Source organism: Meriones unguiculatus, chromosome 14 (genome assembly GCF_030254825.1).
Source record: "Meriones unguiculatus strain TT.TT164.6M chromosome 14, Bangor_MerUng_6.1, whole genome shotgun sequence".
Classification (NCBI taxonomy): Eukaryota; Metazoa; Chordata; class Mammalia; order Rodentia; family Muridae; genus Meriones; species Meriones unguiculatus.
Genome location: NC_083361.1, coordinates 7,492,399 through 7,518,486, shown reverse-complemented (window position 1 = coordinate 7,518,486; position 26,088 = coordinate 7,492,399). Strand labels below are relative to the sequence as shown.

The 26,088-nt window shown below is 48.7% G+C and overlaps 2 protein-coding genes across 3 annotated transcripts in view; one reads left to right on the top strand and one right to left on the bottom strand.

Moving 5' to 3' along the window:
* The first annotated feature begins 16,326 nt into the window (after window positions 1–16,326).
* Pdcd5 (programmed cell death 5) lies at window positions 16,327–26,064 on the top strand. Of its 2 annotated transcripts, none has more exons than XM_060366726.1 (6): window positions 16,327–16,508; window positions 17,460–17,497; window positions 19,269–19,330; window positions 20,039–20,130; window positions 21,054–21,125; window positions 24,676–26,064. In XM_060366726.1, the coding sequence occupies exons 1-6, from the start codon at window positions 16,443–16,445 to the stop codon at window positions 24,727–24,729; spliced, it is 384 nt and encodes a 127-aa protein (XP_060222709.1). In that variant the 5' UTR covers window positions 16,327–16,442; the 3' UTR covers window positions 24,730–26,064. The 2 variants fall into 2 exon arrangements, with proteins under 2 accessions (XP_060222709.1, XP_021519682.1); XM_021664007.2 differs by lacking the exon at window positions 24,676–26,064 and adding an exon at window positions 21,413–21,566.
* Ankrd27 (ankyrin repeat domain 27) overlaps window positions 24,067–26,088 on the bottom strand; it is a 47,232-nt gene continuing 45,210 nt past the window's right edge. Inside the window, exon 29 of the mRNA XM_060366724.1 lies at window positions 24,067–25,245. Within this exon, the coding sequence (XP_060222707.1) occupies window positions 25,027–25,245 (219 nt within the window). The 3' untranslated portion in view covers window positions 24,067–25,026. The remainder of the gene's footprint in view (window positions 25,246–26,088) is intronic.

The window sequence follows — 26,088 nt, the reverse complement described above, 5'->3', positions numbered from 1 at the left end:
AACTATTCTCTGGACACATTAGGTGAATAGTAGTCATGGGAAGGAAGGGGGTAAAGTTGCCACCTTGACCATGCAGACAGCGGAAGAGAGGAGTATGATAACAATCTAGAGCTTAGGGAGAAGAAGAAGGGAGACAAGCTTCCTAGGAAACTCCCAGATTGTCACTACCCCATAGGAACAAGCCTAGAGACACGACACATGCTTTATGAAACACAACTCCATTCCAAACTCTGTTTCAGAGTTCTCCACCACCTGGTGTACCCAAAGAATCAACGTTGCCTGGCTACAGTAGGGCCTGCCTCCCTGTGGTGGCAGAAGCTTTCCCAAACTCGGTTGCCACGGTAGAGAAGTGCCCAGCTGCCCATCAACAAATGGCTTGATGGGCGCAGAAACTGTGACTCACATCCACGGCGGAATCTTTCTGCCGGACAGAGAAAGAGCGGCTCCAACAGACAAGTGCTACACATGGGTGGGATTCGGGTGGGGAGACAGGCGATAAGGGGGACTGCTGGGGACCCAGAAGGGGAGATAAGAGGTTGTAATGAGGGAGTGGGTATAATCAAAGTACAGTATGTGTGTATGTGGAAACGACAAAACCCTTTACTTAGGTTGTAACTAATCGGGCGTTTTTCAGTCTGTCTTCTCAATGTGTGCCTACATTGGGAACTCCTGCATCGAAGGCAGACTCATAGGAGTGCTGTCGCTTGGATGCGGTCGCCACAAAAGGCTTCTGCACCAAAGGCTTGGCTTCCGCTTCCGCAGTGTTCCCTGTGGGGCTTCGGCACACGGTTGGATCTCAAAGGCTCTGGCTTCACCAGTGTGTCAACTCATGCAGATTTGTAATCGAAAGGTCCACGGCTGGGTGGCTCAGTGGAGGAGGGCACTGTGGCCAACCAAGCACGGGGGCCTCAGTTTGGTTCCCAGGTCCTACTTGACGGAAGGAGGCAACAGACTTTTCCAAGCTGTCCCGTGACCTCCACACGGACACGTATGCGTGCATAAGCGGACACACGCACACAACACAGATGCACACACACACAGAGTTCAGGGCGTAAAACGTAATGACAGAGGACTCCTAGGATGTTGCAGAAATTGGAAGGCGGAGCTTCCTTGGTGGGAGGATGTGAGAGTGCCTCTGAAGGTATTCCGGTTCTGGCCCTTAGTCCCTTGTGCTTCCCATCTGTCTCAGGCCCAAAGCCACGCAGCCAGCCAACTACAAACTGAAAGGCTGGCAACCAACCACGAGCTTAGCTCATCCCTCCTCTGAGTTGCTTGGGTCAGATACTTTGTCACAGCGAGGGAAGGCTGACTGACACGGAGGAGGCCGCAGCCAACTGAAAACGTTGGGTTCGTGCTTTGTCTTAAAGCACTGAGTTGGCTCTCCCATCTCTTCCGAGGCACCCGGAAACTGACTTCTCAACCGGAAGACTGCAGGGGGAGGGGGGCAGCTGGGAGACTAGGCCTCTTCAGTGCTGTGCCTGGTGCTCCCCAGAGCTCTGAGGACTTCTGCCCAGAGCCGAGTCCCACTCACCCCATCTTGGCATCCCGCGATGGTCTGAGGGTTCAAGAGGAGACTCCACTCAGAAGGAGACCGGAACCGCATTGGAAGGTGTGGGCATGGCTAACACCTAGGACCCAGAGCATCAAAGTGGACACTCCCCAAAAGGTAGTAACTTTCTCGCCCAGAGAAAAGAGAAAAATCTGCTCATAGAAGCCTTCCTAAAAATACGTTAATACATGATTTTTTTTTCTTTTTTTGCTGTCGTCTGGATGTCTGTGTCCTGTGTTGAAAGGCTAAGCCCGTCAAAGTGCTGGCGTTGAGGGGCAGGGAATCATCAGAAGGAAACTGGAACATGAACTCTGGATTCCGGGGTTGGGATTTAAGGCCTAGTGAAAATGGGAGCAGACTGAAGATGGAGTGCCTGCCCAGTGTGCACAGGGATGAGGCTCTGAGTCCAAGCCCCCCCCCCCATGTAAAACAAAAAAGAAAATAAGACAAAAACCCAGGCGTGCTGCGCATGCTCTAGGCTCAGTCGTTGCAGGATGGAGAGAGGCAGATCCTGAGAGAGCGCCAGCCAGGAGCTGACCGGCAGACTCAAGAGGAGACCTCCACAGGCTCGCACGTAGGTGTGTGAGCACGCACGCACACATGTACACACAGCACACACACACATACTCCACACTGCATACCACACACAGGCATGCAAGGGAAAATCCGTAAACTTAGACATGGGCGCTGCAGCTCTGACAAGACCCCACAGACCGCCGCAGCCCTGCCCTGAGATGCTCAGCCCTGTTCGAAGCGGCCCGCCCCTTAGACTTCCGGCCTGCAGAGAGGGGAGGTGGCCTCCACCAAGGCTCCGGGCCCCCGCCCCCCTCCCACGATCCTCCTCACTCACTGCACAAACAGCTCTCTCGTGAGACCCTCGCTTCATCCAGGACTCCAGGCGGAAGCGGCTCGGCAGGTCCCGCGGTGAGGACCTGGACATCAACCTGATCTTCCTCGCCCGCCCAGGGTCGTCCCGGGGACCGTTCCTTGGGAGTCAGGCCTTGGGAGTCAGGCCCCGGCTGATGGAGTGTGTTAACGGTCCCCGCCATAACTCACCTGCGCAGGCAGTGGCTCGGGTCCCTGCTCCTGGTATCGCATTATCAGATCATTATACTCAGATTAGTTTTTTTTCTACCCCCTTGGACAGAGACGTGCTAATTTGGATTCTGAAGACATTAAAATCTTATCAAGTTCTCGAGCAAGTGACATTAGGGCTCCCTTTCTTCATTTGAGCTTTCTCTCAGCAAGACAAATATGTAGGCTCCTGCTTGCTCCCGAGAGCAGATTCCTCCTCGGTCGGTGGTGGGCAAGCGACTCGAATCAAGGCAGGGGGCTTCGTGCGCGTTGAACTCAGGGCTTTGCCTGCGCTGGGCTGCTAGGCGACCAGCCAGCTACCGCTGAACTCTAACACCAGCCCTCTTTATTCACTTTAAAAAAAGAAAAAATGAAAATTTCTCATGAGTGTGGGTGTTTTGCCTGCATGTATACCAATGTACCACATGGGTGCTGGCGCCCACCAAAGCCAAAATAGGACGCTGGATCCCCTGGAACCAGAGTTACCAATGGTTGGGAGCTGTGGGCGCTGGGAATTGAACCTGGATCCTGAGTAAGAACACTTAGTGCTGCCTAGCTGTCTCTTACACGTCTGGCTGCTGAGCCATCTCTCCGGCCCCTTAAATATTATTTTTTTTAGGTTTGTTTATTTACTTTTAAACAGTGTATTTGTATCGCGTGTGTGCCTGGTGCCCGAAGAAGTCAGAAAAGGGCGCTGTATCTCTTGGAACTAGAGCTGCAGGCGTTAATTCTGGGAATTGAACTCGGGTCCTCTGCAACATGGAATCTGCTCTTCACTGCTGAACCATCTCTTCAGCCCTAGGGAATTTTTTTTTTTTTTTTTTTTTTTTGGTAAACCTTTTCATTTTCAGCCACGTGAACATATTTTTATTCAAAAGTTAAATATGCATGAAAGTCAATTAGCTATTAATTGAGAAAAAGCAAGTCGGGTTACAATGATTTCACATTCATTTAATAATTTATTATTAAAAATAAATTCATTATTTTGTTAAGACCTGGCTAACGTATTTAGGTAAATAAATAGGGAATTAACCAGATTCTTCCTTTCAACCTTCCATTTGAAGTTTATTTATCTATCCACTAACTCATTCATTCATTTATTTTATTTTATTTTATTTCATTTTTTGAAAACAATGGCTTTGCTGGGCCTCTTCTACAGCATGGCTGAGGGGCCGCTCAGGAGGTGTAGGCGACCCTTGGCTCCATCACCGCAGAACCCCACCTCATCATGGGTGCTGGCCTCATGGAAAGTGCACGGAGTCTTAACTTCTCACTTTCTATCTTTCTACGTAGCATATAGAATCCCAAGCTCTCGTCAGCCATTTGGAGGGGTTTTGTTGTTGTTTTGGTTTGGTTTGATTTTGGTTTTTCGAGACAGGGTTTTCTCTGTGTGGCATTGGCTGTTCTGGACTCGGTTTGTAGACCAGGCTGGCCTCGAACTCTCATCGATCCGCCTGCCTCTGCCTCCCTGAGTGCTGGGATTAAAGACCTGGGCCCCCCGAGCCTGGCTCATTTGAATTATTTTTAACCCTTCTGAAAATTGAAGTAATAATGTGGTTGGCCTCCACACGTCACTCTTTTTCTTAGCGTTTTTATCAATGTGGCAAAACACCCAAAAGCAAGTTGGGAAGGAAAGGGTTTATTCAGCTTACACTTCCTCATTGCTGTTCATCACTGAAGGAAGTCAGGACAGGAACCCAAACAGGGCAGGATCCTGGAGGCAGGAGCTGATGCAGAGGCCATGGCAGGGTGCTGCTTACCTGCTTGCTCAGCCTGCTTTCGTAAAGAACCCAGGACCACCAGCCCAGGTGGTCACCAGCACAATGCACTGAGTCCTCCTCCAGCAGTCAGTAATTAAGAAGATGCCTGACAGCTGGATCTCATGGAGGCATTTCCTCAGCTGAGGCTCCTTCCTCTCTGATGACCCTTGCTTGTGTCAAGTTGACATACAAAGCCAGCCAGATTTACTTTTAATCAGTTTTTAAGTCTTAAGTGACTTTTAAGATTTATGTAGAATTAGCGTGTGTGGTGGGGGTAGGGATGGGGGTTCCTTAGTGTAGTGCCACAGAGGCCAGAAGAGGGCGCCAGACTCCCTGGAGCTGGAGTTACAAGATGTTACTGAACTCAGCGTACTATTCCTAACCACTGAGCCATCGCTCCAGCGCTGTCTTTTGCTTTTGAAGCAGGGTCTCTCTGTGTAGCCCTGGCTGTCCTGAAGCTCACTCTGTAGACTAGGCTGCCCTCGAACTCACAGAGGCCCTCCTGCCTCTGCCTCCTGAGCCTCGGGATCAAAGGTGTCCGCCACCACGCTGGGCCTCCTGTCCTGGACGTTCTTGAAGCTGGCGTTTGGCGTTTTTTAAGAATCTGATTGATCGTGCTGTTTTTCTAGAATGCCTCCCAATCTGAATTGTTCCGTTGATTCCCCATCAGATTAAGTTCAATATCTCTGGCTCCATACAGGCCTTTTGGCACTTACAGGAAATGAGTCCTTGGTCAGAAGAGCCAGCGTCAGCGGCTCCCTTGTTGACCCTAAAGTGGGACTCTTGGTTTAAGTGGTACCTGGCAGATCTCTCTACGGAGAACATTCTTCCTCTTTTTTTTTTCTTTTTTTCTTAGATTAATTTTTTTTTTTTTGTGCGTATGAATGTTTTGCCTGCACGTATGTATGTGCCAGAGGTCAGAAGAAGGCATTAGGGTTCCGCCTAGAATTAGAGTTACAGGTCGTTGTCAGCCAGCACACTGGCCAGCGGCTGTCACAGTTAGGGTCTTCCAAGTTCCCGGAGGAGGTTCGTGTGTTGAACATTTCTCAGTCAGCAACGTTCAGAGGTTCGGATTTGGGGGAAGTGATTGGCTCCTGAGAGCTCTGGCCACGCCAAAGGATTAACGCCTTGAGTGGCTCACAGCGGCCCCAGAAGCCTGAGCGGATTCTGGCGACTGGAAAGGCTGCTTCCGGGACAGCAGTGTGAGGGCTCTTCCGGCTAAACAGCTGCTCTGGTTCACCCTCGCGCCTCACCAGGTTGCAGCTGGAACCCAAACTCCGGGGCCCAGCCAAGCAGCGTTGGAAGCCCGTCTTGACTCAGGCGAACTGAAGGGCTGCTTCAGGGACAGCCGCAGACGGCTCGCCACTGCGGATGGACACTGAGGAGAGCAGGGTGGGATGGTCAAGTCCGGGGGTCCAGCGATAAATCCTTTGCGGGGAAGGGCGCCCTCCCCCCTCCCGTGTCACAGCCCAGTCTCGGACGATCTTTGATGAAATAGCTGTGTCCTGTGCTCCCAAGGCAGACCTGGAAACAGGGAGAGAACTTTGTCCCCCATCTTCCATTCTCAGGATGAGATTTTTAAATCTCAAGTTTGAGATTTCTTTTTTTTTTTTTACCTTTTTTTAAAGATTTATTTATTACTTATGCAATGTGTGTTAGCATGTACACCTGCACGCCAGAAGAGGGAACCAGATTTCATGTTTAGATGGTTGTGAGCCACCATGTGGTTGCTGGGAATTGAACTCAGGACCTTTGGGAAGAGCAATCAGTGCTCTTATCCTCTGAGCCATTTCTCCAGCACCCAAGTTTGAGATTTCTAAGGGTTGAGCATGCTCCGTCTGGCCAGTTCCATTCCGGTTCGCCTGGAGGCACAGTCTGTGTGGGTGTGTGGGTGTGTGGGTGCATTCGTGTGTGCAGAGCCCATGGAGGCCAGAAGATGGCACTGTGCCACCTGGAATGGAGCTACAAGCTGTTGTGAGCCTCCCAGCGTGAGTGCTGGAAACTCACGCTGGGAGTTTCTAACTGCGGAGATAGCTCTCCAGCCACCACATTCATTGCTTAATGGGCTATTGGAAGGCGGAGGAACATAGGTATTGGAGCCTCGTTCAAGGGAATGCTCCCCCCCAGCCCCCTGTTATTTTATCTTTCTTCCCTTCCTGGTTGTCAAGAGGTAAGCCAGCTTGGCTCCATCATGACCCCCACCATGATGCTACGTGACTGAGAGCTGAAACCAAAAGCTTTTTTTCTCTGGGCTGTATTCTCTGGTATTCTGTCAGTGCTGGGGAGCCGACTAACACAGAAAACGACTTAGCATTTGTCACATTTCAAATATGAATTGTCTCCCAGTGGAGCCTGTGTTTAAATAGTTGGTCACCTGTCTGGCGGTGCAGTTTTGGGAAACTTTTGAACCATTAGGCGGTAGGGCTTACCTGAAGAAATGGGTCCCCTGTCCTCACTTCCAGACCAAATGGTCTCTGTGTCCTCTTTTCCAGTGGCAAGCTTCTGCAAGCTCATGCCTCCAAAGATCAAGCTGTTTCAGCCACCATGACTTTTCTACCATGAAACCATGAGCCAAGACACTCCTCCTCCTTACATTGCTTCTATCAGGAATCCTGTCACCACAAGGAGAAAGGTAAGTAATACAGTCTCCACTGATAAAGTTTGCTTATGCCAATTATAAGAAAACCTGCTTCATAAAGCTATCTCTTGGGCCGGGGAGAGATAGCTCAGTAGCTCAGTGCAGTTGCTGCTCTTGCAGAGGACATGAGTTTGGTTCCCAGCGCCCACGTGGGGTGACTCACAGCAGCGTGTAATTCCAGGGAATCTGACGCCCTCTTCCGTCCTCCACAGGAGCTTGCCCTCACCTGCATATACCCACAGAAATGCGCACATTTTTTTTCAAAACTAATAAAAAGCTTTTTCTGATTTTTTTTTCCACTATATTAGTCACCATGTTTGTGAGGAGCTGTGGGGGCTATGTTTCCTGACTAATGGCATTCTTGTTGCTCAGGTGGCCTCCTATTTGTCCCCACAGAGAGCTAAGCTTGCCAGGTGTGCTGGCACACATCTTTAATCCCAGCACTTGGGAGGTAGAGGCAGGTGGATCTCTGTGAATTCGAAGCCAGCCTGGTCTACAGAGTGAGTTCCAAAACATCCAAGGCTACACAGAAAGACCCTCTCTCAAAATAAATTAAAATTAAATTGAAATTTAAAAAAAAAGAAGAAGAGAAAGTTAAGCTAAGTCTGATGTTCTCTGAACGTTTCCATCGATCCTGGGTGTGTTCAAGTTTGATTTTTACACATATATCTACTTGTTGGTTTTTTTCCCTCATCTGGAATCCATCATTCCAAGGAAGCTTTGGTTCCTTTTAGGAAGAAATGGTGCCTAGAGCTCATGATCTAGGTGGTGAGCTTTCTGGATCCCAAGGATTCCAAGCCTTCTGTTATTTATTTCCTCTGGAAATATACACCAGCACCACCAGCACCACTACCACCAAAACCCAGAAAACAAACAAACAAACAAACAAACAAAACCCTAGTCTTTGGCTTCGGCTTGCCTCTACCATTTCCCTGCCCTCATTTTCTTCTAAACTTTCTTTGGGCATCAAACCTTTGACAAAATGTTGGACTCTTTGGAGACTATGAACTCCTGACCCTGACAACACGCGTATCCCCTATGCTGAAGTGGGTCACGAGCAGCTATTTTGGGGGACTCCTTGTGAAGAGAGGAACCACAGGAGATTATTTCTACTCAGGTGTTTTCCTGGGGCTGGGGAGAGAGGAGATATTTCATCTAATACAAATATCATTTGAATTTTAAAACGCTATGTCTAATTGCTACTTAGGACTATAGTAAAAATTGATTTTATACGCTGTAATTGTATGGTTTGAATATGTAATCAGAAATGCAAAGTTTGATGCCTTTGCTTTTAATTTACATAACTAATGTTTCTCAGCTCACTTATTTCAGCAGTGTCTAGGAAGGAACGTGTTTTTCTAATTAATGATCAGACGCACACAGTAGGTCAAGATCTCCTCGAGGCTCTGGATCACCTGAAATGATGTAACTCTTTTCATTACTGTGTTTGGCTTTTTACTGCACCGGGTCTTTCCTTAGTCATAGAAAGAGATCCCAACAGAGAATCAGTTCTTGAATTACCAAGCGCCCCGAGATTTAAATAATCCTGACAGGTGAAAGGGTTAAACTTGCCTACCACCTAACACACTTTAAAAAAAGAAAGATCAAACCGTCGCTTGGGGGCTAGAATATCACTTAGTGGTTAAGCACACCTGCTACTGTTTCAGAGGACTAGGTTTCGGGTCCCGGCGCCCACATGGCTGCTCACAGCTGCCTGTAATTCCAATTTCAGGGAATACGATGCCCTCTCCTGGCATGCATGTGGAACACACATACACACACACATCAATAAATCTTGTAAAAGTGTAGTTTGTAACCGTTGTTTTGCTCCGGTGTTTCAATGAAAAGTTCTCCATTCCTAAACAAGAGATTTGGGATATGTCACAATTCCCAAAAGAAGTAGGAGACGCCGTGGGGTGGCTGCCTCTCTGGCCCCTCCTCAGTGGTAAGCATGTTTGCCTGGGTTAGGAAGTCCATTAGAAGGGCTGCAGAGCTGGCTCAGTGGTAAGAATGCTTCCTGCTCTTGCCGAGGACCAGAGTTCGATTCCCAGCACTCACGTGGTGGCTCACAACCATCTGTAACTCCAGTTCCAGGGATCCAGTGTCGGCTTCTGCCCTCTGACTATGTGCAGCTGGTGTACATACTGGGTATGTATGTAAAATAAATAATTAAAAAAAATCAAAGCTTATGATCAGGTCATCAAGGCACTGACTTAATAATTTAATCTACGTATGAACAGACTGTGGGAGATGGTGGAACAATAGCAGTCAGGGCTGAAGGAGCAGGTCACTGGGGTCACGTCCTTGGCTACTCTGTCTTGCCCTGGCCCTGCACTGGTTCGACTGTGTTCTACCCCCTGTCTGCGATGAATGCAGCCATTCCTCCACGACCTTCCTGTGACTGAAAATTAGACGCTCTTTCCTCACTCACATTGTTTGTGTCCAGCGTTTTGTCACAGCAGAGTACGGCTGGCTCAGTCCCCAGAGAAGCCATGATAAGAGGCAGAGCTCTGGGGAAGTGCTTGGATCCTGAGGAAGCTGACGTCATCAGAGGTTCTATCAATTGATGGACTCATAGGGCATGATGGAAACTCAGGAGGCGGAGGGGTGGGTGCTAGGGCAGGGAACCAGGAACTGTACTCATCCCCAGGCCCTTCCTCTTCTTTTCCCCCTCCCTCCTCATCCCTCCTCGTCACAACGAGGTACCCGGCACGCACCTGCCACCAAGATGCCCAGCTTCAGCATGGGCACCCTGAGGTGACAGTTGGCGGTAACCATGTCAGCAGGCTATGGACCCATATTAACTTCTCCTATAAGTCAATTCTCTCGCAGTGATAGAAACCTAACGCACAGCCCACTGAAATGTCTATTTTTTCATCTAAATATTTCACAACCACATAATCTTGTGTTATATATTATAACGCTTTTGTTTATTTGAAGTTTTTATTTTTTCTTTTTGGTTTTTTGAAACAAGGTTTCTCTGTGTAGCCCTGGCTGTCCTGGAGCTCAGGAGGCCAGGCTGGCCTCAAACTCACAGAGATCCGCCTGCCTCTGCCTCCTGAGTACTAGGATGAAAGGCGCACGCAAGCCACTACCACCTGGCTAAGCCTTTTGTTTTTGATAATGACATTTTTTGGTTTTTTTTTTTTTATATTTTCATCTAAACACACTCTCTTGCAAAACAAAACAAAACAAAAACTCACTGCTATTCTTCTGAATAACTAACCACAATAATACAAACAAAAGGCTAAATAATACATGAAAAAATTTACAGGCAGGCAGAGGGCTTTTAATTTTAGGAAACAATTAATTCAAGTCAAAATCAATTAAGGAGACACTTCTAATTCTCCAAACGTTTGATGGATTTTTTGTTAAACTAATGATGTGTCATTGGCCTCCTATGAAAAGAGGGGTCAGGAGATGTCTTCGACTTGAAGGGCTTGCAAGCGTGAGGCCTGGGGTTGGGATTCCCAGAACCCACTAACTGCTGGGTGGAATCTCTGGAAGAGACACGGGATCCCCAGAGCAAGACTGTGGAGAGTAGCCACATCAGTGAGCTCTGGGTTTGACTGAGAGACCTGCCTCCATGACTGAAGTGGAAGAATGATTGAGGACGATGTGTATATCAGACTCAGAAGCGAATGCACACATGCCAGTGCGAATACACACGAACGCCACACACATGGGAAAATGGAAAACGAGGGGGCCTTGATCGGAAACTCCAGCACCAGCAATTCTGTGCAGATACCGAGGAGCTAGCATCTCCAAGCCAAGGAGGGAGGCCTTGAAAGAAACCAAGAAAAATTTCGAGGAGGACAACTCTGCTCTTCCTCAAAAGGCAAACTGGGGGTGCTGCTGCGGCGGGTGGGTGAGTGGGTGGGGGCTGGGGAGGGAAGGATGAGAAGGCCCCCAGACAGCCCCGAGCTCATCTGAGAGGTTTCTGAGGAAGGAGACCCCATCATCTGCCTGCCCGCACCCTCCATCTCATTTCTCCTCAGTCTTCCTCCTCCAGGGGTAGATGGATTGGTGGGTGGAGCTGGGGAGGCGGGGTTCGCTAGGGAACAGGACTGGGGGCTTGTTGAGTGTCCATCTTTCCAAGCAGCAAAATTAACACGCCCGCTGCTCTGAATATGCCGATGGACTCATTGAGGCTAATAACTTTTGACTTGGGGTTTTAACCTTAAGATCAGTGGTAGGATTTTAATTCACACACACACACACAAAGGTAAAACCATTTGGTCCTTTTCCACAAGCATTTATCTTGATACAAGCGCTTGCATACATACACATATATTCATAAGCGTATATTCCTGTGTGACACAGTTGGCTTAATTATGAATGAACGCATAGATGGAAGAAGCGTCCTCACACTGCATAGTAATTCTCTGACTTACAAAATGAAATTTAGATCAATCGCGTGTATTTGTTCAGTTTTTGCTTCCCCCACCCCCAACATTGGGGAATCAAACCCAGGGCGTTATCTGTGCGAGGCGGTTGCTTATCAAGCTACATGCCCACCCCTTGGGTTTTTGAGGACAAGGTCTCACTATGTGGCTCAGGCTGGCCTTGACTTGCTTTGTAGGCCCCCTTCCCCAAGTGGCTAAGACCACAGACGTGTGCCACTGCCCAGCTTAAAGTGCTTCCTGAATGAGTAAGTGGACGAAGGACTGCTGAGACCAGGATGTCCCCTCCTGGGAGTCACTCCATATTATGAGAACAATCGGTTTGCAGATTGTGATTTCCCTGAGAGTCTCCACTGACCTCATTTTGAGTCTGCACCTATGTGGACACATGAACACCATCAAACACGACACAGACTGATAACTTATTTCTAAAAATAGAAAGAAGGTAGAGAGATGGCTCAGTGGTTAAGGACACTGGCTGCTCTTCCAAACGACCTGGACTCGTTTCTCAGCATTTGTGTGGCAGTGCAGGACTGTCTGTAACTCCAGTTCAAAGGGGATATGATGCCTTCTTCTGGCCTCTGAGGGCACTGCACACACGTGGTACACAGACGCACAGGCAGGCAAAACGCCCACCCAGGCATTGCTAGCAGCACACTAGGAATAAAGGAATAAAGGCCTTCCTTGTGGATGCAAGGCTGTGTGCTTAGACCACGTTACAGGGCGAACGTTTGTTGTCTGTCGGTGTGATCAACACCATGACCAAAAGTAACTGAGGAGAAAAGGCTGGGTACAGCCCATCACTGAGAGAAGTCAGGGCAGAAGCTCACCATAGCTAAGAGGCCGCGTGTGGGAGGTGAGAATGCACAAGGCAGTAAGATCACTGACTCCCCCGCTCACCCACCAAGCTGGCTGGAGGCTTCCGCAGAGGGAAATCTGTGCACGTGGACCCACAACGGAGCAGGAATTTACGGCCACCGAGGTGTACGAGGGAGATCAAAGCTTTGTCTGTGAGGAAGTGCCATGTGGCACAAAGCATCAGGGTCTTTCCTGCTTCGGAGTGTATCGAGAAGAGCCATCTCTTTTGGTAGAGTGTGGGCTCCCTCTGCTGCTGACAGAAGGCAGCCAGGGCTGTGCTGCCTGGGGGTTTGAGGCTTGAGGCAGAGAAGGCTTTTTTCCCAGGAGAAGGATGGGAAAAAACATGGCAGAGGGACCAGTGGGTGCGGTAAGCATCGCGCTTGTGGTTTCTAGGATTGCTGTCCAGCCACTGTCACATAAGGAGCAGGAACTGAAAACAAGGGCCAACAAAAGGAGGCCATGAAGTAGCTGTGTCACTGTGTTCAGACCAATGCATCTTTCCATCCTTTCCTTCCCTCCGGTCCTCTTCTCTTTCCTGTGTGTGTGTACTTGTCTGTGTGTGCTGTATGTCAGTGTCCTCCAAACCGAAACATTCCCTCTAGAGGGGAAAGCTCATGAGACTCAGGAGGTGTGACAGTCAGTTTTGGTCGCCATGATAAAACACCGTGCCCCAAAGGAACTTTAAAAAAGGAAGAGTAAGCGGGTGGTGGTGGCACACCCCTTTAATACCAGCATTGGGGGGGCAAAGGCAGGTGGATCTTTGTGAGTTTGAGGACAGCCTGGTCAACAGAGTGAATTCCAGGACAGCCAGAAAGGTTATGCAGAGAAACTCTGTCTCCAAAACAACAACGACAACAAAAGGAAGAGTTTACTGGGGCTTATGGTTCCAGGGGGAGAGTCAAAATGGCATGACGGTAGGTGGCTGGAGCAAGAAGGGAGAAGATCACGTGGCCCAGAGGCACCAAACAAGAAGAGGGTAAGGCTAGAAACTGAAAAAGCCCGCCCCCACTGAGGTACTTCCTCCAGTAAGGCTGAATCTCGGAAAGGTTCCTTAACCTCCCCCAAAGGCACCACCCACTGGGGACTGAGTGTTCAGATCCCTGCCTCAACGGGAGAGATTTCTCTTTCCAAGCACACGGAAGTAAACAAAATATCACAAGTCTGGGAGAACGAACATTTGGCAGATTCCGGAGGGCCGCTCCGCAGTAAACCACTGGTTGGAGAGATTTCAGCAGCGCTCAAGAGTCACCGTCACCCGTGCCGGGGTGGGCTTTTCACAGATGTGCCAGCTTTCTGAGTCAACCCCACTCCTGAAGTCACCCTCCCTGTCCAAACCCTGTAACTCCAGTCAAAACCCAGCGAGTCACAACGTTAGCCTTTGGTGCCGTTCTTACTTTGGTCTGTCTTTATGGTTCCCTTTCTGGGCTGAATAGACATGTATGTGCTGTGTCTTCCTAGGGAAAGTCTGTCACACAAGAGTTACAGGTGTGTTCGGACGTGTGTGCATGTGCAGACCAGAGGTTGACATTCTTCACCTTATGTTTTGAGGAAAGAGTCTGTTTGCCTTTTTTTTTCTTTTTCTTCTGAAGACAGGGTTTCTCTGTGTTGCCTTGGCTGTCCTGGACCTGATTTGTAGACTAGGCTGGTCTCGAACTCACAGCGAACCTCCAGCCTCTGCCCCGCTGAGTGCTGGGATCGCACGTGTGTGCCGTCACCTGGCCGTAGTCTACTTTGGTCAGCCTGGTTGTCCAGCAAGCCCCAGGGACTGGCCTCGTACCTTGAGGGCTGGGATTCTAGGTGGGGTTCTGCTTTGCACGTGGGTAGAAGAGACGTGAACTCAGGTTGCCACACTTACGTGACAGGCACATTTTCTCAGTTAATAAGTGGTGTCATTTACCAAGGTGATGAGCAATGGAAGGGACGGCTGGTGAAGAGGTCACGGCTTCTAGTTGGAGGTCTGTTGAGTGTCAAATGCTGTCAGAACGACGGAGAGGCTGAGACAGGTACGCATTTGAGAAGGGTTAGGAGGCATGATCTTGCTGGAGGAGGTGTGGCCTGGTTGGAGGAGGAGGGTCTTGTTGAGGGTGTAGCTTTGTTGGAGAAGGCGTGGCCTAGCTGGAGGAGGTGTGGCCTTGTTGGAGGAGGTGTGGTCTTGCCGGAGGAGGTGTGGCGTTGTTGGAGGAAGGGTGTCGCTTGGGGCTTTGAAGTTTCAAAATCCTAAACCGGTCCACGTTAGCTCTCTCTGCCTCATGATTGGCATCTCAAGATGTGAGAGCCCAGCTACTGCTGCAGCGCCATGCCTGCAGGCCTGTTTATTGCCATGCCCCCATAATGATGGCCGTGGAGCTAATCCTCTGCAACTGTGAGCTCCAAATTAAAAGCTTTCTTGTATAAATTGCCTTGGTCGTGGTATTTTGTCACGGCAGTGGAAAACTGTCTTGGTTAGGTTTCTACTGCTGTGAAGAGACACCATGACCACAGCATCTCTTATAAAGGAAGCCACTTATTTCACTTGCTTATAGGTTCAGAGGCTTAGTCCACTGTCATCACGGCAAGAAGCGTGGCATAGTGCAGGCAGACATGGTGCTGGAGAGGTAGCTGAGAGTCCTACATCCAGAAACACAGGCAGCTGGAAGAATGACACTGGGCCTGGCTTGAGTGCACTTGAAACCTCAAAGCCCCAGGGACACACTTCCTCCAACAGCGACACACCTACTCTAACAAGATTGCACTCTCCAATTGTGCCACTCCCTGTGAGCCTCTGGGGGATCATTTTCATTCAAACTATCACAGTAACTAAGATAGCATAGGTCCAGCAATTCTATTCATGGATATACATATATATTTAATTTTTTTTTCCTAAATAACTGAAGGCAGGTTGTCAGCAGGCACTTGTACACCAACACTGATAGGGCCTTTACTCACAATAGACAAGAAGCGAAAGCAAGACTAAGTTGACGGATACACCTAAAGTACTTTATACAGTAAGTGCAGCCATGAAAGCAATGCAATGGTGGGGGGGGGGGAGAACTTGTTTGCAGACAAGGTCTCACTACTGATGGCAAGCTGAGACACACCTGGACCGGCAGTTTGCAGGCATCTCCAGTGCAACACGGGTAAAAACCTGAAGATGTTATATGATTGGTCAAATATGCCAGTCACAAATAGGGAAATATTGCATGAATCCGCAGCTTTATACAGACAGAAGTATTGTTTTGCGGTGGGAATCGGGGGAAATGAGTAATTTCTACTTAGTGGAGCGCCAGTTTGTGGTGATGAAGAAGTTATGTATAAAGGGTGAACATTGCTCAACAGTGTGATGTAGGTAATTCAGTGGGCTGGGGCGATGGTTCAGTGGTTCAGTGTGTATTACTCTTCCAGAGGACCAGGGTCCGATTCCCAACACGATTGCCTAGAACTCAAACCCAGGGTCTAACGCTTCCTCGTCAGACATCCCCTTCCCTCCAACCCCTCCCTCTCAAGAGAGAGAGCATCTTCTCAGTAAAGGCTCTGGGGCTAGGGGTAAGGCTGACAGGATGTCAGTGAAGGTTTACACTTTACTGCGCTGCCCCATTGCCAATCTGTAAGGGTCACTCGCACGCCCTCCCACCTTCCAGCTGACTTGGCTTTCACTAAGCTTTCTGGTGGCCCCAGGTAGTCTCTTCCACTCCCTCCTGGCAGTTCGGTGTCTCAATCGCCTAGAAGTCTACAATCGAACGGGGTTTTAGAGTACGCAAACAATGCACAACCGTCGCCACGATCTAGTTCTAGAACATTTCTAACCCCTACTTCGCCTCTCTGAGCCCCCGCGTTCTCGCCAGTAAGTTGAAACCCCTAATTATCTTTGCTGAGCGATGATGCCTTACAACTAGACGATTTCGGGGGCGGGCAAAGGGTTAAGGCGTAGCCATGGCCTGGGACCCACAAACGCCCGCCTAGAGGCTCTGCGCCTCTTCTCATCGCGGGATCGGTCCTCCGCAAGGCGCCCTGGCAGAGGCGGGGCAGCCGCGGCTCGGGGCTTGATTGTTGATGCCTGAGCACCACTCGCGCCTGCGCGGTCGCGGACGCCGGGCTCGGAGTGTACCCGCGGGCGGCTGCGGCTGCGGCTGCGCGACCCCCTTGACGGCCGCCGCGCCTGCGCGACGTGGGACGGCCGCGCCATGGCGGACGAAGAGCTCGAGGCGCTGAGGAAGCAGAGGCTGGCCGAGCTGCAGGCCAAGCACGGGGTGAGCGAGCGGGCGGGCCGACGGCCTCGCGGACCCCGCGGCTCCGTGTGTGTGCGGGGGAGGGCGGTCCCCGGAGGCTGCCGCGGCCTCTCCGCTTCCCCGGGGCTCCCGCCCGGGGCGTGTACGCGCCCTCGGGTCGCCCCGGCATCTCGGTCTTCGCCGACGTCGAGCCCCAAGCTGGACCCGCTGGGATGAGGGTCCTCTGGGCTCGGGGTGCCGAGGACGCCGCCCCGAAGGCGTGTCCCGGGGCGGGAGTCGGACCGTGGAGGACTCTCGAGGGTGATGCTCGGTCCCCGAGATGCTGTCCAGGAGGGAGTGGCGGGTGGGGAGCGAGTCCCTGGTGGCCTCGATGGCAGCACCCCGTGAACCAGCGTCCTTCGTGCCAAGCCAGGCTCCCTTTTCCAGACCGTCTTCTCGCTGGTAAAAAATAGGGCTCCATGACAACGGGCCTCTCCAGGACTGTGTGCGTTCCCAAGCATTCCATTAGACTGACTTTAGAAGCTCGTCCTCACTTAGTAAATGTGGGGCTGGGGGTTAGCCTGGTCTACAGTGCTTGCCTAGCACGCTGGACACCCTACCCCCCCCCCCTCCACACACACACATACAGTTTCACCATCAGCCTCTCCTTATTTAATAAAACAAAAACACTGCAAATGGAAACTGACTCGTTGATTTTTCTCAGGCCTAGTTTCCACCTCAGGAGCCCGTCAGACAGAAAGAAAATAAGTCCTTGTTTTGTTTTTATTTGTTATTTTACTTTATTTTGAATAGGGTCTCTGTTTATACCCCCAGGGCTGGCTGGTAACCGGAGATCCCCTGTCCCCCTGAGTGTTAACTATGGTTACAGATGCGACTCACCCCACCCCACCCCTTTCCTCCACCCCTGCAGTAACTTCTGTTTTCTCTCTCTTGAAGTTCCACTCGATTAAAAGGTAAAATTATTTTTTTCAGGATCCTGGTGATGCATCCCAACAGGAAGCAAAGCAAAGGTATGGGCTACAGTTGGAACTTTCTGGAAGGGTGGTTTCATAGATTGAGTTGGTGTTTTTGTTGTTGTTGTTGTTGTTTTTTGTTTTCTCTTTTATTTAGTAGTTGTAATTGGTGTGTGATGCTTAGTGAATGTTCTAATGTAGTGAATTTCTAATAAGTCCACATCAGGGTAATTTCCTTTTTAGTTTGAGTCAGTAAGTGCTGATGGAGTTCCCTTAACACCTGTTTTGAATTCTGCCTAATGCCTTTCTACTAAGGATAATAATAGAATTGTGTCCTAGGACTTTCTAGACCCAGGACCTCATGGTGTTGAGTAAACACTCCCTTACACTGGCTGGTCTAACCCTGCACATGGCAGGGCACTTCATGCAAGAACATACAGACATTTGATGAGTGAATACATCACACTCTACTTTTGCCTTTGCCAGTTCTTCGGTACATTTCAGATCTGAGCACTCGGTCCAGTGGTCCCTTGTCCCCCACCCCCTCTAGCAGCCTGCAAGGGTAAACCTATTAAGTCCACATCCTCAGAGAAGCTTGTTTGATTTTCCGTTTCCACTCAGGGACCCTCCTCTAGGGTCTCTTTTTCATTCTTTGAGTACATAAAGCCAGTGGTGGCTCATGCCTCTAATTATAACTGTGTGGGAGCCTGAGACAGGAGGATCTCAAGTTCCAGGCCTGCCTGGCAGCCTAACGAGACCCTGTGTCAAAATGAAAATTTTTAAAAGAGGGGCTAGGGATATAACATGGCGGTAGAGCGTTTTCTAATATATGCGAGCCCTGGGTTCAAGTTCTCCTATGGCAAAACAGACTGGTCCATCTTATAACCCATAGTGGCTTAGACTCAGAAACGCTGAGAAAGTGGCTTAAGGAAATACACTTTTTAAGTCTGGTTCTATGAGCCTTTGATAGTGGGCATAACCAGCTCCACCTGTCCCTTAATTCTGCAGGACCATGTGTGCTGCTGTCTGCTTTGTCTGATAGGTTTCTTGGATGACTGACTGCCTTAGAGAAATGGTTTAAGTCTCCCACTTAAAGCAGAGTATGATGCACAGTAAACTCAGGAGTCTGAGGAAGGAAGGTGAAGGGTTTGAGACCAGCCTTGGCTACATAGTGAATTCTGAGCCAGCCTGAGCTCCGTACCTAAACCCTTTCTCCAAAAAGGTTTGGAAGCAGTGTGCCATGGTCCATCCTTGAGTATTCAGGAAGAAGCAAGAATAACTGCAGAGTTAGAATTTCATAGGATCTGGTTCTGCCTGGGCCCCAGTTTTTCTTTTTCAGAGTCTCCATCGGTCTGTGTGTCCTCCCTAAAGAAAGTATACTCAGTCCTTAAATTGCAGCCTCCTGTGTCACACTAGGTACTTGATGTTGGTAGTGATTGCTGAACTGGCATACCAGTTCATGAAATAGTGTCCTGCCATTCTGGTAGCTTCCACCATAGAACTGGCTCTTAGAAGGCAAAGGCACCTAGCATCATCCAGTCTGAACTACAGGTGTCTCAGAGTGGCTTGCTGGTGGCTGAGCAGGCAGGGGCACTTGCCATCAAGCCTGATGATCTAAGTTCAGTCTTCAGGCCCCACATGGTGAAAGGAGCAAACTGAGTCCCCAAAAATGTTCTCTGACATCCATATGTGCGCTATGGTGTGCCTCCCCCCATAATAAATAAATAAATAAATGTAAATATATTTTTAAAGAGGCATTGAATAATCGACTTCGTACACTCAGATGACAGCTTAGTTCTAATCTTATGTGACCTGTGTTTTGTTGTAGGGAAGCAGAAATGAGAAACAGTATCTTAGCACAAGTTCTGGATCAGTCAGCCCGGGCCAGGTGTAAGCATCTTTAATTTCCCTTATTCCCATAAAATTGGCTTGAGGTAATTGGATGTGTAGATACATATATGGAGTTATTGTTCTAATCAGAACAAATGTTTGTTTAAAGTACTTGAAATACATTGTAAGAAGTATTAAGTGTATAAACCTTGAGAGAGATTGTTTATAATGGAAGTATTTCCTTCCTTATAAAGATCCCATTGAGGACATTTTTCAGTAAAGTGTGTTGCTAGGAGTTGTCTTGGCGATGAAGAGCTAGGGATTGATTGTATTCTCTGTTTTAGTTTTTGTCCAGAGTTTTCATAGTAAAATGTAAAGCGGAAAGGATGAGCCAGAGTGAAGCAGCATCTTTTCTGTTGGACCTTGGTTTAGGAGAGACAGCTGTAGATGAATTGCACCATCATTTCACAGGCAGCTGTACGCTAACAGAAGCAAGAAAGCATGGAGTCAGAACCTGAGAACTGAAGGTTAAGCTTGGCTTTCCTGCCAGTGAGTGAACGACATGAGATTGACAAGGCTGAACTCTGATGTTGTTCATAAGAGGCATAACTGTACTGTCTGCCTTTATCTGCCTTTTGCCTGTCGACAGACAAGCTTGTGAAATCCTTGGGAAGTGTCAGTGAATAGTTTTAAGGTATAATTAGTGCATTTAGTCTTTGTGCTTTTTTTCGCATATATATATATATGTTTGTGTTTTCTTCTTTATAGTAAGTAACTTAGCGCTTGTAAAGCCTGAAAAAACTAAAGCGGTAGAGAACTACCTTATACAGATGGCACGATACGGACAGCTAAGTGGGAAGGTGAGTCCAGACTGCCTGAAGGAGCAGGTGGTGCCACAGTGTGGAACCGGGGCTTTGGGGCTGGCGTGTGGCTCAGCAGTGGCAGTGCTGGTCCCTTACAGAAGATGGTTCTCGGCACCACATGAGGTGCCACACAGCTGCCTGCAGCTCCAGCTCCAGGTGATCCAGTGCCCACTTCTCATCTCCACACATGGATGTAGCACACACATACACTCACACTCGAGTATGCACACATGTGCAAACCACTCGTGCACATGAATTCTTAAAACTTTAAAAAATCAGCTGCACTGAGTAATTTCCATATTTGACTAGAGAATTCTTGTTGAATCCAAAAAAGTTTTAAAGGAGAGATTAATCACCCCCACTGTAAATCTTGAGTAATGATTGCATATCCCAAATGCTCAGTTTTCTCCTTTCCTGCCATTGTCTCTGTGGAATATTGTTTGTGTCAGTGTGTCCCAGTGACTATTAGAGTCACCTGGCTTAAATTATTCTTTCACTGGGAACAGGTTTTGTCAGTATCAATTAAAATACCACCAGTATTGGCAGAAGCTGGGCTTACTTGGCACCTGTGAGGGGAGGTTGAAGTCCTTGGCACGTGCATGTGAGCATGTGCGTGTCTGGCTGGCTGCCATCATGAGCATTGTGTTTTGGAAGTCCACTCATGAAGCTTCAGCAGCCACACAAGCCCTGCCTGCACTGAAAGCTGGAGAGAACTAGATCTTTTTTGAGGGTGTTGTCTCTGGGGTGGTGTGGGCAGAGTTGGCGTATCCGTGCCTTTGTGACCTTTCACACAGTGCTTGTCATTGCCTCCCTTGTACTGACAGTCCCTCTGCTCTGTCCCTCCTGATCTATGTCTTGGAAAGACCTACCAGTGATTGATGTTTGCTTACAGATGTTTGCTTGGAAACTTCTGTTTACAGGTGTCAGAACAAGGCTTAATAGAAATACTTGAGAAAGTCAGCCAGCAGACAGAAAAGAAGACAACAGTTAAAGTAAGTGCTGGATGCGTGGCAGAAAGGAAGGCTGCGCTGTTCTTGGTGTGCACCTGAGCTACCACAGTGCCTCTGAGCGTTTAGACACTTTGATTCTGTAATGTGGTTGGGAAGAGGTCTGGCTATGTGGAGCGAGTAATTCTTTTTTTGAAAGAGTAATTTTTAAGTTTCTTTCTTCACTTACTGTTTTAAAGACACGCACAGGCCTCACATGAGTCATTAAAAATGTTTTTCTCTGAAAATCTGAGGCTTTATAAAGTGTCTGACATCCCTTTCATTTCCCCTAGTTCAACAGAAGAAAAGTGATGGACTCTGATGAAGATGATTACTAACAGGAAGTGCTTAGACTTCTGGAGCAGTGTCTAGGCCAGTTACAGCCTTTTGAATGTTTACTTATTGTCTAGATGCCTTTTGAAAAAATAAACTTGTACTCAAACTATAGCAGTTTGGGTGTTTCAGAGTCACAAGCAATTCACAAGAAGGTCTGCATTTTGAATTATTTTTTTCCTTCCTACCAAAAGCTTTTAAATGGTGGCAGTGCTTTGTAGCTGGGACATTAACGTGAGATGGAGAAATAGCAGCTATGCCAGCAGTCAGAGACATCAAGGGAACAAAACCCCTGGGCAAGCGAATGAGCTCTAAGCTCTGAGCACATCCAGCATTCTTAAGACAGGGTTGTTTCCTCTTCCTGCAGGTAGCATTCAGATTCCCAGCTTTTGATCTCATTTACTTTTTAGAGGCCTCAGGTTTACATTATCCAACAAATGCTACTTGGATCCAAAACGACTAGAGCGATACTTCCGCAAACTAACTACTCCCCTGTGGTAACTGTTGAACAGTGACATGTTTACAAGTAGACCAGAGCGATGACTTAAGTGTCTGCGAGCACAGAGGGCACAAGTCCTCCCAGCATTCATGTTGGGCAGCTCACAACCTCCTGTACCTTCAGCGCCAGGGGATTGGATACCCTCTGGCCTCAGAAACCTACCCATGAACCTCCTTATAAGCACACACACATACATAATAAAAGTAAATCCTAAAAAAAAAAAAAAGCAAAGAAAAGAATTGTCAGTCCTTGTTCAGGATTTTGCTGTCATAGTCAAAACCTGTGCGATTTTGTGGGTGGTGTTGGTTCACAGGGTTTTTACAGTGGGGGTGGGTGGGGGTGGGTGGGTGGTGAGGAGGAGGTGTTGTTACTGTTCTTAAGGAGGTTTCATTATGTCCAAACCTTGTCCCACCTTTCTGTTCAGCCAAGGACAACCTGAGACTCATGATCCTCCACATCTCTAGTGCTGAGATTACATACATATACCACCATACATACATGTACCATCATGCCTGGTCTGTGTGGTGCTGGGATTTGAACACAGAACTTCACAAGTGCTAAGTAAACAATGCTGAGGCACATCTTCTGCCCTGCTTAAGACTTTTCAAAACTTACCAGTTATGCTTAGAATTTGCTTTATGATGCATTTATAAGAAATGGCATGTCTCTGTAAGTTTTGTTACACGTTTCCTTACAGTTACCAATCCTCATGCCAAAGACGGGCTGAGGTGTGCTGAAGGACACTTGGGAATGGAAGGTTGTCTGTTTATGCAAGAACACAGTCTTGAAGACAGCTCATACGCTACATGCAAACGTTTAGCCTTCAGGCATGGAGCTGGCAGTGCTTGGAATCACAACACAAAAGATGTAAGCATTGCAAATTCTTAATGGCCATGTCAAGTTTTCTTGTGAGGAAAACAATTTAAAACACACACACACTTGTAAACTGCCCCACCTCTCACTGCAATGGTTGGCCCGAGGAGTCTGCACTGGCAAACTGCAACAGTGTGTGTCTGCCTCTTGAGATTGTGTGCACTGGTAAACCTTGAGGTCATGGAGCCAGAGCAGCAGACACCAATAAAGTGTTTTTGTTAAAAAGGAAAAAGGAAGGGCCAGAGAGGTGGCTTAGCTGTTAATGAGCACTGGCCACTCTGCGGAGGATCTGGATGGTACTCCTAGAACCCACACAACCACCCGTAACTCCATTCAAGGGAATCTGATGCCCTCTTCTGGCCTGTAGGCATGTGTCATGCAGATGGAAAAGCTGGCAAACACCCATTCTCAAGTGGGAAGGGGAGGAAAAGTCAAACCAGTTTATCATCTGCGCTGGCTCATTCTGTGTCAGGAGGCTGCCTTCATTCTTTCCTGTTTTGAATGTGTTTGTGCAGCCCCTCAGGAAGCTGAGGGGTAGGAACCAAAGTCCAAGGCCAGCCTAGGCAACTTAAGTACCACCAGAAAAAATGTCTTTGTGGGCACTCTTGAGAATTGTATATGGCGTTGACCCATCAACCCCAAGCAGGTAGGTGGGTGATGGTCTGCTCTAAATGATCTAGGTGTGTGGCCCAGTCAGCCTTAAATACAAAGGACACTGGATCCTTCCGGTGAGGACCGTTTTCCATGCAGTACTGTTGTACAGGACTTTCCCGTGAGCCAGACTACCACCATCATCCTCACATCAGCTGTGTCCACTTACAAAAGATCACTGCTGCTGAGTTTGTTGAATGTCACCGGTCCTTTATGGGAAGGGGGGGACAGTCATGGGACCTTCAGCTGAATGACCTCCAGCCAGTTGTGTACAATTCTGCTGTAACTGCACGTGCTCAGGGAGGGCCTAGAGAGTCAGGGAAAGGCTAGGGAACAGGTCTCCATCGACACAGGCAGGAGCCCTCATCCGTACTGGACACTGACTTCCCACCCATTGCTCTGTAAAGAGGCCCAGCAAACTCAGTGCTTCCCTCAGAGTAACCTCCAGTTCAGTCACACTCTGGTTTGTCACTGGGACCTTAGGAAGAGGGACTAGGCAAATCCCTCCTCCCCTGGGGAGGAGTTCTCACATGTCTGTGGAAGGGTGGCAGAGAAACGTCACAGCACAGAAGTAAAAAGTGGCCGACACACTCAAGAGTCATAAAGTTTACTGTCTTCTTTCCCATCATTTGGCACATATCCAAGGCACATTAGAAAATTAGAAATCATAAATTACTTTTGTAGAAAAATAATCAGCCCCACCCTTCTATACATTCACAAGTATTTCCAAGAATGTGCACAAAACCATTCCCCTTTACAGAGTCCTTTGAAAATGGACTCAGAGCGAACCCACATTTGCAACTTTAGGATCAGGAACATAAAAAAATAATAGAATCTATAGAGAGTTATAAAAAGGAATCAATGGCAACAAATTCCAAATTAAACTCTGACCCGGTTTGTGCTCTAAGTTTTGAATTTGAATTGAAAGACTTAAGATGTGCCAAAGCCGCTCTCTCTGGTAAACCATCCATCCAGCGTGCTGTGTCGGGGAGGCTCTCAAACGAGGGTGAGCAGAAGCTGCTGGAGGTGCCACAGTGACCCAAGCGTCTGTCGTTGGAAAAGCGATGGCCAGCTTTTCCCGTACACACGGTGTAGAACAAGGCAGAATGGTAGGTCCTTTTCACTGGGACGGACATCAAAATGGCATTCAGACAGTTTCCAGTGCAAGTGTTTCCAGGTTCTGTTTCTTGATCCTGACAGGGAGCTTCTCAGCCTGGCAGCCACAGTTCCTCAGGACTGACACTGCTTCTCTGACTTCTGGACCTACTTGCCACACCACAGACATTCAGTGCCTTCCAGCCAACAGAGGGCAGAACTGATGGCGAAGCCTCTGCCCGAGACCAGGAAACCCAAGTACTAAGATGAAGGGGCTTGTTGGTTCCCTCCCACTCCTTTTCAAGCTTGTTAGCTTTGAAGAGGAGAGAGCGTCGTAAACCCAGGGGACCATCTCCAGCTGGTTATTCAGAAGTATTCTCAGTTCTACACAGTATTCACGCTCACCATCTTACCACAGGTTCATGTCTCAGGAGCGCATTTACCAGTCCCTTCCTGCTAAGACTGAGAAACACTAGCCTCTTGGGTGGTCAGGTGGCCAGTCATCTCTGGCACCAGGGGGATGGCCACGTCGTTGTCTGTGTGCCTGCGGACCATCCGCCTGTGTCCAGGGGCAGCCTGCCTCTCCGGGAGCCCCTGGTTGCCCTCCTCCGGGATCTGAGACCTGCTCTGCTCCGACAGATCATTCCGCTTTCCCATGACTCTCTGCTTCTCTAGCTAAGGAAGAGAGAGAACTCAGTTCACACCTGTCCCGTTCCAGACCACCGTAACAGCAGCAGCTTCCCCACAGGGTGTCCGAGCACCCTAACCCCACAGGCGCGGCGACAGCTGGAATGTGGTAACGGTGCTTGCGGGGCACCGTGTGACACGCAGGGAGTCCTCTGTGTGTCTCTAATCCCCATGATCATAGGTGCTGTGGCTGCCCCTGCCCTTCCAGCAAAGAAACTGCACGGGAAGGGCATTTGATTGTCACACAGCAAGCGGAGAGGGCACTTGACTGGCCCTCTCAGCAAGATGTCAACGCTGACACGTGTCCTGCCCAGGAGGAGGGATGTATGAAAACTAAAATATGAAATCAAACTTGGTCATGCAAGCTGGGCATGGCAGCTCACACCTGTAACCCCAGTCCTTGGGAAACTGAGGCATGAAGGTTACCCTGAGTTTGAGGTCAGCTGACATTACAGGATGAAACTGTTTCAAACGGGGGGGTGGGATGGGGATTGCTGTATTTGTCGCACTAATTATTGCAGAAATTCTCTTAAATGATCATTTGTGAGTTTTTTCCAGCAAACCCGTGGCGTGCACACTGTCCCTTCTCTCTCTTCAGCAACTGGGAGAGGCACATGTTGGAGCTTCACTTTACAGTGGAATAATAGATCATGTCAGGCCTTAACTGATTCAGAAGGAAGTTGGGTACATAAAGAACTATGTATGTGTATGTATGTGGGGGGGGGATCATAACATGCTACCTACATACACTGTCCTTATTTCAAATATTGTAAAGCAGTAAAATTGGGCTACTCTGCTTTCTGTAAACACTGAATTGCAGCTTTCCATGTA

Coding starts and splice junctions, on each gene's coding strand:
- Pdcd5 (XM_060366726.1), top strand. CDS start 16,443: ATGGCGGACGAAGAGCTCGAGGCGCTGAGGAAGCAGAGGCTGGCCGAG. Junction 19,331..20,038: donor TCAGTCAGCCCGGGCCAGGT/GTAAGCATCTTT, acceptor TCTTCTTTATAG/TAAGTAACTTAGCGCTTGTA. Junction 20,131..21,053: donor ACGGACAGCTAAGTGGGAAG/GTGAGTCCAGAC, acceptor TTCTGTTTACAG/GTGTCAGAACAAGGCTTAAT.